The sequence below is a fragment of the Rhinatrema bivittatum genome, chromosome 4 (genome assembly GCF_901001135.1).
Source record: "Rhinatrema bivittatum chromosome 4, aRhiBiv1.1, whole genome shotgun sequence".
Lineage (NCBI taxonomy): Eukaryota > Metazoa > Chordata > Amphibia > Gymnophiona > Rhinatrematidae > Rhinatrema > Rhinatrema bivittatum.
The window spans coordinates 419379366-419393217 of record NC_042618.1 but is presented as its reverse complement, the minus strand read 5'-3'; the positions used below and the strand labels follow the sequence as shown (position 1 = coordinate 419393217).

General features: G+C 44.0%; 1 protein-coding gene across 6 annotated transcripts in view; it reads right to left on the bottom strand.

The window, feature by feature from the left end:
* TPRA1 (transmembrane protein adipocyte associated 1) overlaps positions 1-13852 on the bottom strand; it is a 71733-nt gene that overhangs the window by 46809 nt on the left and 11072 nt on the right. For 2 of the 6 annotated variants that reach the window (XM_029601322.1, XM_029601321.1), the window contains exons 2-3: positions 10354-10462; positions 6512-6657 (exon numbers count right to left, since the gene is read on the bottom strand). In XM_029601322.1, the coding sequence (XP_029457182.1) occupies positions 6512-6645 (134 nt within the window). In that variant the 5' untranslated portion in view covers positions 6646-6657; positions 10354-10462. The remainder of the gene's footprint in view (positions 1-6511; positions 6658-10353; positions 10463-13852) is intronic. The other 4 variants (XM_029601320.1, XM_029601319.1, XM_029601323.1 and 1 more) reach the window with 2 other exon arrangements.

The window sequence follows — 13852 nt, the reverse complement described above, 5'->3', positions numbered from 1 at the left end:
AACATCCTGCTGTCTTCGGAGAATACCTGTAACAGGTAAGCAACTCTGCTTTCTCAGTGGACAAGCAGAATGGTAGTCCTTACACATGGGTGATTCCCAAGCTATAGGCTGTCCGAGCAAGACAAAGCAGGAAACCACACCATGCTGAAAGCACCACCTCTCTCCCTTTTGCTTGTGAGGCAGCCAACCCACAAGGGGGTAAGCAGTAATTTCTCCTTTCTTAGTATTCAGACAGGTTATTCCACACCAGTGAGATGTACCAAAGCTAATCCCGAACAGGGCAAGAGGCTGCCCATGATCCGAACAACACCGCAGGAGCGAAGGTTGCATCCTCCCAGGCCAGCACATCCAGGTGGTAATGCCTGGAAAAGGTGTATAAGGAGGACCACATCACAGCACGGCAAATCTCAATGGGAGACAACAATCTAATCTCTGCCCATGACACTGCCTGAGCTCTAGTGGAATGAGCCCTAATCTGACTAGGCACTGGCTGCTCAATATCCACATACTCGGCCGCAACTACCTCCTTAATCCAGCAGGCTATCGTAGTATGTGACGCCAGCTGACCCTGTTTACTCCACCATGGAGTATAATCAGCTGTTCCGTCTTCCTGAGAGGTTTAGAAACTTCTAAATACCTCAAGATATGCCTCTTGACATCCAAGGTCCATAACAGGTGATATTCATTCGCATCTCTCTCCCTGTCCAGAATTGGCTGGGAAATTAATTGATTCAAGTGAAAATCCGAAACCACGTTTGGCAAAAAATGATGGAAGAGTACGCAACTGTATTGCCCCTGGAATCACTCGCAGAAACTGTTCCCTGGCAAGTCCAGGCCTGCAGATCGGCAACACTACACACAAAACAAATTGCCACAAGAAACACAGTCTTCAAAGTAAGTAATTTCAAGAAGATGCTAAGCAGTGGTCAAAAGGTGGGACCCGCCAAAACATCCAAAACCTGATTAAGACTCAATTGGGGCAATGGTAACCGCAAGGGAGGACAAAGCGGCTTCACCCTTAAGAATCGGGCCACATCCGGATGGGCCAACAAGGGTCCATCATGCACCTGCCCTCAGAAACAGGCAAGAGATGCCACATGTACTTCAATTAAGGGCCAATCCCTTAATCAATCCATCCTGCAAAAAACCCAAAATAAGCAGGATCTTAACCGAATCAGGATGAACTCCTCAATCCTCATAGCAAGCCTCAAATGCTTGCCAAACCTGAACATAGGCTAAGGAATTGGAGAACTTTCTCGCTCGCAGTAAAGTGGCAATCACAACAGCTTCAAAAGCCGTGCCTCTCAAGGGTCATACTGTAAGACAAAATCAAGTTGGATCTTCCTGAAGAACAGGATCCTGCCATGGCAGATCCCCATGAAATGATAATCAGTTAGGGAAGCCCACCAGGAGCCTTCACAGATTTGTATACCACGGCCTTCTAGGTGCAACCAGAAGCACCATCCCCATATGACTCTCAATTCTCCGAATCATTATGCCCAACATGGGCCACGGGGGAAAGGCATATAGAAGCTTGCCTTCCCGCCTCTCCTGCACGAGGGCATCGATGCCCAAGGACTTTAGAGCTCTCCTGCGACTGAAAAAGAAAGGAACCTTCACATTGTGAGATGTCGGCAGCAAGTCTAGAAATGGGAGGCCCCAGTGGTCCACTATAAGCTGGAACGCCTCGTTTGACAATTCCCATTCTCCTGGATCCAGACTATGTCTGCTGAGAAAGCCTGCTCTTACATTGTCTTTTCCTGCAATGTGAGAGGCTGAGATCTCCTGAAGATGTACTTCCACAGATTCCATGAGTTGGGCTATTTCCTGTGACATTTGCTGGCTCTTGGTTCCTCCCTGACTATTGGTGTAAGCCACTATCATCACACTGTCTAACATTATCCAGACCGTTCAACCCTGCAAGTGGTCAACAAATTACAAGCATGCTAACCGAATGGCATGGGCTTCCAGCCAATTGATGCTCCAGAGAGACTCCTCTGTATTCTAGCACCCCTGCGCAGTCAACTCCTGCCAGTGAGCCCCCCCAATCCTGGAGATTCACATCCAACATGAGTACTAGCCAGTCTGATATTCGTAGGGAAACTCCGTTCCTTAGATGATCCGCTTGCAACCACCACTGCAGTTGGATACTGAACTCCACCGGTAAGTGAAGCCGTATAGAGCAGTCCTGGGACCATGGACTCCAACCAGCAAGTAGTGTGTGCTGAAGAGGACGCACCTTGCCCACGGAACCACCTCTAGAGTGGCTGCCATCAATCTGAGCACCTGTAGATAAGGCCACACCGTCAGGTGTATTTTTTCTGTCAATAGTCGCACATGCGCCATCAGCTTCTGAATGCGGACCTATGGCAAGAAACCCCTGCCTTGCTTCATGTCAAAATGAAAACCAAGATATTCCAGCATCTGGGATGGCTGGAGATTGATCTTGGCCAAGTTCACCAACCAACCTAGTTTCTGTAGCAAGGAGTTCACCTTGAGCGAGACCTAAAGACTTTCTTTCATAGTCTTGAAAAAAAGGTTAAAAACCTGGCTCTTCAGGCAAGCGTTCCAATTCCCAGAGTGTAACTAGGCACCTCCTCCTGACTTTCAGATCCAATCATTGCAGCGTGTCACTAACACCATTGACACTTAATTTATATACTTGCTTTTTCGCAATGTGTATTTAACAGTCATTAATCACATTCTATATAACTGTATACTTGTATACTGTATATGCTACTAAAGTCCCTTGTAAAAAGTTGAACACACATACTGTTTCAAAACACGAATAATGTCAAATGTTATTTGTTAAATGTTATTGTTACTTTCAATGTTCCTTGTAATAAACCCAGGTCGGACCGCCCCAACCAGGGTAACTTGTTTATTGTAAACCGGATTGATTTGTATTGTATACAGGAATTCCGGTATATAAAAATTAAAAATAAATAAAATAAATAAATAAATCAGCCAACTGTCCAGAAACTAACGTCACCCCAAAACACATAAACCAATGATTCTCCAGATGGATGGGAATATGTAGAGACTGTACTGTCTTTAGCACAGAGTAATGTTTCCATGCGGATATGAGTCACCCGCAAATGACAGTTGACTCCCTTGAGATCTAGGATGGGGCAAAAGGAACCCTCCTTCTTGGGCACAACAAAATTAATGGAATATCGGCTCATATTTTCTTGTGACATGGGCACTGGGACTACAGCCCACAGGCTGAGGGGCCTTGACAACGTACATTGGCCAGGGCCACCAACTGCGCCTCAAGAAAAGAATGCAACCCTTGAAAAAATTCCATTCAAGAAAAAGCAAAGGAATCCATACCAAAACCAGGGGGCATCAGTCCTGCAACTTCTGAACTACCTTCCCCTGCTGACGAACCAGTTAGGGGAGCACCAAAACCAGGCAAAACCTCTGGCAGTTCCCCCCTCCTTTTCCATTCCTGCAGCATGCTGGAAAGGACCAGGCTTAGCAAAATCAATCTGAGACAATTCTCCCTGAGCATCCAAGCAGTGCTGGAGAGGACGCCAGGCTGTGAGGTCGAATATGGCAAGCAGTACAAAGGGTAGGGCACTTAGGCTTCTTTGCTACCAGTGCCATGATTAAACACCCACTATCAGTATGCTCCAAAAAGCGTCTGATAACTGTGGGCCTAGCTGCGCTTGCAATAAGTGATTACCAAGGACACCCAAAATGTAGGCGCCCAATTCACGGTTCAAGCAGGTGCTCTCCTGAGTGCTCCTAAACGTACATCTGAGCGCCCACACATGAACCAACAACAAACACTGTTTCATGGCAGCCTTGTGCACAGAAAAGTATGCGAACGCCGCTGCGGCCTACCACGTGGCAACAAAGCAAAGCCCGAGAGCAGGACCTAGCCAAAAAGGCCGCTCAACCCACCAAGCTTCCATGATTCTCCAGGCTCCCCCAGAGACAGGAATGGACATCGGATTGACGTGCCGAGCATGGAAAACCAGCTACCAGACCAAGGCAATCATCTGAGGGAAGGATCTGAAGATATCACCTCAGGAAAACTTGAATGACGGAGGGACCATAAGGTATCACCACAGGAGAGTGGGGCAAATTAACTTCTTTTCTCCTACAATTTTTTTAAGCAATCCCCAAGTAGGGAAATTTAGGACCACCATCTGCTGGAGACGAAGAATACTGGCAGGCTGTCAGTGCAGGGGTATATATACTGTGACGTAAGCTTTGCTCCATCTCCATCTGCTGGTAGAGCTGCATAGCCCACTGGTGTGGATTAACCTGTCTGAATGTTAAGAAATAATTTAATCTCTCTGCTATGGTCTTGTCCTCCCTTAGTGCCCCTTTTACCCTCTATCATCTAAGGGTCCAATTGACTCCCTTGCAGACCTTTTGCTTCAAATGTACCTGAAAATGTTTTTCTTATGAATTTGTGCTTCCACAGTGACCTTATTTTCAAATTCTATCTTTGCTTTCCTTATCATTACCTTATTTATTGACATTTACAGGCCAGTACTGCCTTGGCCCAAAGTGGCTTACAGAACAACATACAAAGTGCAACATAAAACAAGACATCCAGTTAGAATCATAATATTACACACAATAAATAAAACGTAAAATCTCTAAATTGGGTCAATCAAAATTGGGCAAAATCTTAAAAAGCTTAAACAAAAATATCATTTCTAAAATGTAGACAAAGTCATCAAACTAAGATAGGATCTAACCCTAGCTAAGATAAATTAAAAACCTGTTTAAAAAATGTTTTAAAAACAGATTTAAAAATCTTTGGGCACCCTATCACCCTAATTTCTAGAGAAAGGGAATTCCAGAGGGTAGGTGCTATGATGGAAAATACACGTTCTCTGGTTGCAGATAGCGTTGCCTGCTTGGTGGGAGGAACATCAAGCAGTGCTTTTGCATCCAAACTGCCAGTGCTTATGCTGATTTCCATTTTCTTCATTTGGATCCCTCTTCCATTTTTGAAAGATGTTCTTTTCACTAGAATAGCCTGTCTTACTTCACCTTATAGTCATGCCAGCAGTCATTTGGTCTTCCTTCCAGCTTTTTTAATGCATGGAATATACCTGGTCTAAGCTTCTAAGATGGTATTTTACAACATTCATGCATAATATAAAATCTTAATCTTTGCTGTAACTTTCAGTTTTTTCCTTGATATTTTTCCATGTTCTCCATTTTGAAAATTAAATGCTATCGCAGTAGATTTCCTTAGTGCTCACCCTTCAGTTATCCAGTCAAATCTGATCATGTTATGATCACTAATGCCAAGTTACCCCATCACAATTACCTCTTGCACCAAATCATTTGTTCCGCTAAGGATTAGGTCTAAAATAGATCCATGAAGTAATAATTTATTTCTTCTAGGATCTTTACCTCCTTAGCATGTCCTAATGTTACATTAACCCAGTCAATACTAGGGTAAATGAAATCACCCATTATTAATGTGTTGCTAATTTTGTTAGCCTTTCATAGTCTCTGTTCATGTTGCCCAGGTGGACGGTAGCACACACCCACTGCTATGCTATTTCCTGCTTCCATGTAATTTCTACTCAAAGATTCTACAGGTTTTTTTTCCTGCAGAACTAACTTTGTTGACTCAATGTCCTCTTTAATATATAGTGCCATCCCTCCACCAATTTGATCCATACTATCACTGTGATATAATTTATACCCCGGTATCACAATGTCCCATTGGTAATCCTCTTTCCACCAGGTCTCCGAGATGCTAATTATCTCTCATTATTCAGTGCTATACAATCTAACTCTCCCATCTTATTATTTGGAATTCTAGCAGTAGTTTTGATTACAGTTGAGTGTGGATTATTAATCGTGCTTAAGCTAAGTACTTTATGTGATTAAAGTTCCACTGAAAACTGTTTGGATACAAATTGAGAGAGGATTTTTAATTACAAAGAAAATCTGATACTGTGGCTGGGTAAATGATTATATAACTGGGACCTTTTTTTGACATCTTAAGAACCAAATCGTATGGTTCAATGCAACAAATTTAAGGTCTGCTTGGTGGTATACCTTGTCTATATTACTCTTATATGAGTTGAATACCTCATATATATTTGTTACCTTAATTTTTTTTTTTGTGGACCTGTATGTATAATAGTGAAAGGTTTTTGTGCTCCTTTTGTTTTTATCCAATTGCAGGTTTTCTGCATACCATGAACATGCATGAAACAGATTTGCATACAACTGAGACGGTGTGCATGCAAAATCTCTCGTGTGTATTCATTAGGAATATCCTGAAAAGCCAACCAGTTTATGGACTTCAAGGACTGGAGTTCCTGAATCCCTTTTTAGAGAGGACATCTTAGCTCTCTCAGAGTGTATCGCTTATAGTGCAAGCTATGCACCATTTTAGTAGTCCCCCTTTGAACTTCTTCCTCATTGTTAATGTCCTGTTGCAGATGTGGTCTACTCAAGGTAAGGTTTTACCAGAGACCTGTAGAGAAGCAATTTTACTTCCCTCTTTCTGCTACATTCTCACCTGGATGTTCCAATATCTTCATACAGTACAATCAGACACTTGTGTGGAACTGTGATGTTGGTATCATTGACTGCAGGCTTTGTCACTGGTAGCACTGATGTAACATTTGACCAGATTGTCACAGACTCAGACATCCTGCCTGTAACCTGGACATGAGAAACAAATACATTTGGTTATTTTCATGGTCACGCAGGTTGGATTCTGGTATTCACCCAGCAGAAGCACTACAGCCCTCTCCCCCTTGGGTTGAGCCTACAGGTGCTGGGGGCTAGCAGCACTTTCCTAACATGGGTCATGGTGGCGGTTGGGCAGGACAGAAATGGAAGGAAGGGCTGGAACAGAAGACAAAAGACTGGAACTGGAGACAGGCAGGAGTTGGGGCTGAGGGTTGGAACTGGAAGCAAGGCCTGGAACTGGGACTGGAAATGGAATCAGACAGGAGCTAGAGACAAGGGATGGAATTGGAGGCAAGGCAACAGTGGGAGACAAGGGCTGGAACTGAAAGCCCACTGAGAGAACAGGACAGTACAAAACAAGGACTGGACAGGATAAGATTAGGACTGAACAGGAACATATGAACAGGGCAAAGAAAATACAAAACACAGGAAAACAGGAACTAATTTAAAACTAGGTACATATAAGACAAGCAAGCAACAGACAAGCAGGCCTAAGCAGGCTATAAGGCCACAGGACAAGGCAAGATGAGGCAAAAAGACCACAGGGGCCACACAGTAGCAAGCAAGATAAGCCAATGCAAGAAGCCAAGGTGACTCGAAGAGGCAGGGCTAAACAGAACTGGCTGTGCTGCATCTTGGAGCTATCAAGTAGGTGTTTAGAGTGGGAGAGAGCATGGCTCAGTGAGGACCTCTGCTTTAGGGGGCACTGTCTAGCAGCCAGGATCATGACAGTACTCCCTTCTCCTCCTGGGTCCAATCTGGCATGGCGGCTGTGAACAGTTGGTTGGGTGTTCCTCAAGGCAAAGGCAGGGACTTCGGCTGCAGCAGCAGCATGCACTGCTTTCAGTGAAGTCATAACGTGCATAGTCCATGGCTTGGAACCTGTAAATGCAGCTTAGACTGGGATCTTAGGGTGTGCAGCACGCGCAGTAAAAATTAGAGTCACTGGAGCACAGTCCCCTGAGGCTGGAGTCCTTCTAGAGTGGAACTGATAAACTGGAGTCATTGGAGCGGAATTGCTGGAACCAACCTCTCAGAAAGAAGACAGAACAAGCTGGCTCAGCCTGGAAGAGTTATAGCAGGGACCAGCTCAGCTTGTTGCAGAGGTGTAGCAGGGACTGGTCTGTCTGGCTGAGAAGACATGGCAGGAAGAACTGGAGTCAAGGGTATTGCTGGTTTCTCCAGTGGCTGGAAGTGACTGGGGTCACTGGGAATGTAATCTTAGCATTTGTGGACATCACAGCTTGTAGCAAGGTCCTTGGTGCTGTTGCACAGAAAGCAGACCGGAGCATGGTACTGGGTGCTGGGACAAGCAAAGCCTGGGATGCAGACTTCTCTGTTATGGACACCATCTACAGAAAGATCCTTGGTGCTGCTACAGAAGCAGCATGAACGCAGAGCTTGAACCAGGGTCTTAGAAAGAATTGCAGGGGCAACCCAGACAGGATTCTAAGGAACGGGACTAGAATTAACTTCAGAGCTTGGTTTAATCGAGAGGGGTCAGAGAGAACAGCTGTTGGGAATGCACGTGCTACCTTGCTGGGAGTTAGTGCAGACCTCATTAAGGCTAGGCTGGAAGCAGCTGGTTCAGCCAGTTACAGAAGCTGAATTGAAAGCAGCTCTCTGGTTTGGAACTCCTTCTAGAGCAGGACTTACCTCTGCAGCTATTGATTTCTGACTACTCTGGCTAGTTTTGATAATGTTTAAATTAACTATGGATTTAAAGGAAGCTGGTCTGGGAACTTTCTAAGCAGCAGGTAGCATGTCAGGAGCTGGAGTTTGTAACTTGGAACCCATTTTAGATGCTAAGACAGGCAACTGCATATATGGGGTTAGCAATTTTATACAATGCATACCTCCACCACCAGGCCGGATTAGTGGAATGGCACTGGACAAACTGTAAAACAGTGGTGGGTTCCAACACTGGCATCTCTCACATGCCCAGTGGATAGCAGTGATAGGAAATGTTTTTGAAAAATTTGTACTTGGCCTACCAGGCTTGCAGAGAGACCTGGAATCACACCTGTAGGGTCCATTTGTCCTCTTCATTCTGTCATGGTCAGGCAGGCTAGATTCTGGTATTCCCCTAGCAGGAACACTACAGGACATCAGAACAGAGCAGGATAAGGTCTTCCTCCTGGCCACCCCTCTCCCGCTTGGGCTGAGCCCACAGATTCTGGGGGCCAGCAGGATTTTTCAGGCACAGTACATGACAGTGGTCTGGCAGGACAGGAACTGGAGGCAAAGCCTGGAATGAAAGGCAGGGCTGGAACTGAAGACAAGAGCTGGAACTGGAGAAAGGCAGGAGCTAGCAACAAGCAGGAGCTGGGGATGAGGGCTAGATCTGGAGGCAAAGCCTGGAACTGAGACAGAGACTGGAAGTGGAGTCAAGCAGGAGCTGCAGGCAAGGCAGCAGTGAGAGACAAGGGCTGGAACTGAAGGCCCACAGAGGGCAGGGGGCCACAGGGAGAACAGGACAGTAGAAAACAAGGACTGGGCAAAACAATGACTAGACGGGAACACAAGAACAGGGAAAAGAAAATATAAACACACGAAACAGACTAATGTAAAACAAGGTACATGTAAGACAAGACATGTAAGCAACAGGCAAGACTAGAAAGCATGAAGGCTGCAAGGCAGCCAAGGCGAGACTAAAAGGCCCGAAGGCCACACGACAGGGAAAGAAGGCAGAGGAGGGCACAGGACAAGGCGAGGCGGCCACAGGGCGAGGTGAGAAGGCCACAGGACAAGGCAAAGCAAGGTGAGGCAAGAAGGCCACAAGGTGAGGCAAGAAGGCCACAGGGTCCATGCAACAGCAAGGCAAGGTAGGCCAATGCAAACAGCTAAGGTGACTCAATGAAGAGGCACTGAGTTGTGGGAAAGGCAGGGCTAAATAGAGCTGGCCTTGCTGCACCATGGAGCCACCAAGTAGGTGGCTAGATCAGGAGAGAGCATGGCTCAGTGAAGACCTCTGCTGGTGGGGAGGCTGTCTAGGAGCCAGGTTTGTGACAATTCTGAGTACAAGATACAAATTAACACAAAGCATTTCATTTCACCAAGGAAAAAAGAAAAACCATAAACAATGATAAGATTACTACTACTAAACATTTCTATAGCGCTATACGACATTCGCAGAGCTGTAGATTGAGAAAGTTATACTTCAAGCTTTTGTAACTATATCAAAAGGTATTCAAATGCTACTGGCAAGGTCCACCATTACACAATAGCTACAATAAAGAAAAAACTGTGTTCTAGGGCTACATTTCAGCCTTGGCAGACAACTCACAGCACTCAGAGTAGACTCCTTGTCATGTATTATACAAAATGTATTAGTCTTTTATAGATACACATTATATTCTCAAAATCAGCTCTTCTGCCCATACACATTTTAAGAATTACAATATTCCTGTTTTCCAAAACTTGTATTTTGTGGCCATCACTTATCTGAATTTCAATTGAGCAGTTCTAACACCAACAACAGCTCAGACTCCATCGCAGTGCCCTGAACTCAGAGGATCGCACATTTGCTACCCAAGAATGTAAATTTAAAGATAAATTAGATTTATAATTTAAAAAAAGCATCCAAGCGTCTACTGTAGAACAGCAATATACTCTACAAATAAATTATCAAAACACACACACATTATCTCGCCTACACATGCTCACCGAAACTGCAAAATTCTGCTAACCTTTTCCGCAGGCTAGCTGTCACCTCCAAGGTTTTATTTTGAAAAAAAAAATTTTCCTTCCACGGGACTTTAAGCTGCCAGGGAGTCTGAGAATACAGAAAGAGGCAGTTAAGGACTTTTTTGTTAAGAGCATGCTCCAAGACTGAAAGGCAAAGTAAAGGGATAAATATCCTCCAATCATAAAGTCTTGTGACATTTGCAAATCCCCTGAGTTTAGCTTTTCTGAAACTTGCAAACACAGAGCTTCTGTTCTCGCTCTCTCCCTGAATCCTGGGAAAGATTCCATCCTGTGAGACAAGGTGAAATAATCACTCAACATGTACTTCCTGAATGTAGATTAACAAAGTGTATGCTATACATGTGACTACATTCAGTAGATAGAGCCAACATGAAGAAGCAATGCAGCAGCTTCGTATTTATCAAAAATCAATACAGAATACAAAATCTGAAAGCAAGGAAATTTCCTGGGGGCCGCAGCACCACAAGGGATCCCCCCTAGGTGAAGCTGAGTAATATCATTGAGACAGAACTTCAGGGTGCCAGAACTGGCGAGGCCACTCCTTAGATTAGATAACTGGAGTTCAGGGTAAAAACTAACACCAGGCCTGTTTATGTAAAAAGGATTTTTTATACTTTTAAATAGAATCTATGTATATAATAATGTATGCTTTTCACTCTGGGACTTCTGTTCTATAATAAATCACTATATCCCTACTAATTTTTGTTAAGAGAAAAACTACACTATGAATAAAACTCTATACCTTTTTCTAGGTTGTTTTATTTTTTTTAATTTTAAGTTTGATATAATTTTCCCTTTTGTTTACTGCAGTGGTCCTCTGGCTACCCTAGCCAGTTGGGTTTTCAGGATATCCCTAATGAATATATGGAAAACTTAGCTTTGTGTGGGGGAGGAGAGAGTAGCTGCCTGGTTTGAGTGCACTGCTGTTTACTGTCTCATAACTGAACTTTGACCCATAGTACACTCAACCCCAAAGATTAACTTCCACGAGCTACTCTTGTATGGGCCAGTGCAAAAAATATAATATACTGAAAATATACAACAGAGTGCTAATTACTACATGCATCAGCCCAGTTATCAGTATAGCCAAAAGACTATTTGGAGCAGTTTGTATTTAGGAGAGCAGCTTCACATTGGTTATAATGATTCAGTTTATAGCTGATAAGCACAATGTGTTAGTGAAAGCAATTTGCTGACAATGCTCTGCTAGGCTTGGAACAGCCTGCTCCTTCTGTATTTATCAGTTTGCTCTCAGTGGAGACCTGCCTTGCCCTCACTGAATTCAAGTTACAAACACCACTTGGAATTTTACACAGAAGAACAATGAGGGCAGGAACTCCAGAATCCTAACAGAACAATGAGAGAAAATGAACAAGAAAATTGGAAACCACCACTGCTCTGCTATATTAAACAGAGAAACAAATGGACAATAACAACCAATATTGTCTTGTGATTTTAGGTATGCTTAATTGCTCTCACCTTAAACAGTAGATAAAAGCATATAAGTATTTTAAATAAACAAAATGCCCTTCCAGTCTAACCATTTCCCTTTCCTGTTATAGTTCTGCATGTTGTACCTGATCTTCAGCTTTACTCCTCACATATCTACTGATAAGGAACCTCTGTGCTTGTCCCGAGCTTTCTTTAATTCCAATATTGTTTTGCCTCTTCTTTTTTTGTAAATTATTATTTTATTGGTGTATATCATGCGTTACATTGCAGAACCACAACACAATACCAGAATAGATAAATAACACCAAACAACAGAACAAGCTCTAGGATCAAATAAACATGTACATAATTATACATAGGGGGACATTATGATAATATGACATTCGAAAAATGTAGAAACACCTTGTATGCATATATTCAGTACATGAAAATAAAAGATGTTTTGGATCCTGTGCTAGTGCTGAAACCACAAAAGCAACATGTAAGGAACCATCAGACAACTGTGTTGGTACTATGATGGGGTTCCATATCCTACTGCGTGTGGTAACCTTCCCTATCATCCCTTCCCACCCCAGACCCCCCCCCCCCCCCCCCCCCCCCCCCCCCCCCAATCCCTTAAATTCTATCCGCAGATCGTCTCCGCTCTCCTCTGCTTTAGTAGCAGAGCTGGAGTAGCTATAGAGCAGAAATACAACAGTAAGTAAGGCAGCAGTAGGGCAGTATTGCGACTGTGAATCAACCAGCATGGTGACTGGTAAGTGAAGTCCCACAAAGTCCATTATTGTAGACCGTACCCTGTGCACTCATGAAACTATCGTGTCCTCTCCTCCAGAAGGGACTTAGAAAAGGAGCTTTACGACTGGCTGACACTACTCCCCCCAGCCATTGGAGCAGTGTTTCTCCCTGATATATAAGGTTCCCATATTCTGTGGAATTTAGGCAATTTATCATTACGGATAGCTGTTAAATGGCTTAAGTGATACACTCTATCTAGTCTGGCAAGTATGTCACCCAGCGCCGGCGTCTCGGCTTTCTTCCACCAATAAGCAATCTCACATCTGGTTGCTAAAATCACTTGCATGGCTAGCCATCTTTGCCAGACATTGCCTCCTTCCAGGGCATCTTGCAGCAAACAGGTCCGTGGTGTTAAAGTTACTGATATCTTTAAAGTGTGTTGGATATAAGCCATAACCTCCTGCCAAGTATGTGTCACCATAGGGCAATCCCACCACATGTGCATAAAGGTACCAGCCATACCACACTGTCTCCAGCATTTGTCATTGGATCGAATAGACATCTGATGTAGCCTGTCAGGGGTTAAATACCATCGATATAGTACCTTATAACCATTTTCTTTTAGTAATGCTGAAACTGAGCTACGACCTATACTGAGATGGCATTTCTCCCATACTGTGGCCGGCAAAGTTTCACCAATATCGCGTTCCCATTTCACCTGGTGTGTCGGTTTTGCTCCTGGCTGACCATTTAGTAGTGAGTATATTCTAGAAATTGGTTTCCCAAATTGGTCTGCAGTTTCACAAAATCTAACAAACGGAGCCTTTTCCTGACTGAACAATTTACCTAGTCTATGAGTTGAAAAAAAATGCGCGAGTTGGGTATACGCATAATGATCGGACGCGGTGAGGGAGTAACTATCCTGCAGCTCGCAGAAGGGTACAATTTTATTGTCCTTCCACAATTGACCCAGTGTGGTTAGTCCTTTACTCTGCCATCTCTTAATAAAGGCCCCTTCCATTCCTGGGGGGAATAGTGGGTTATATAAAAATGAAGTATGATGATGGAGAACATTGTCCCCTACGATTTTCCCTTTCCATTTCACCCATGCTTGCATCACCACTTCTGAAAAAGTCGTAAGGTTAGCCCCTTGCTGTTTGTGGGACGACCAAATTCTATATATTAAGGGGGGTTCCCCCACCAAGCCCCGCTCTATCATTATCCACGGTTTGGTGGTGCTTCTACTGTGCCAGTTAACCACCACTGCTAA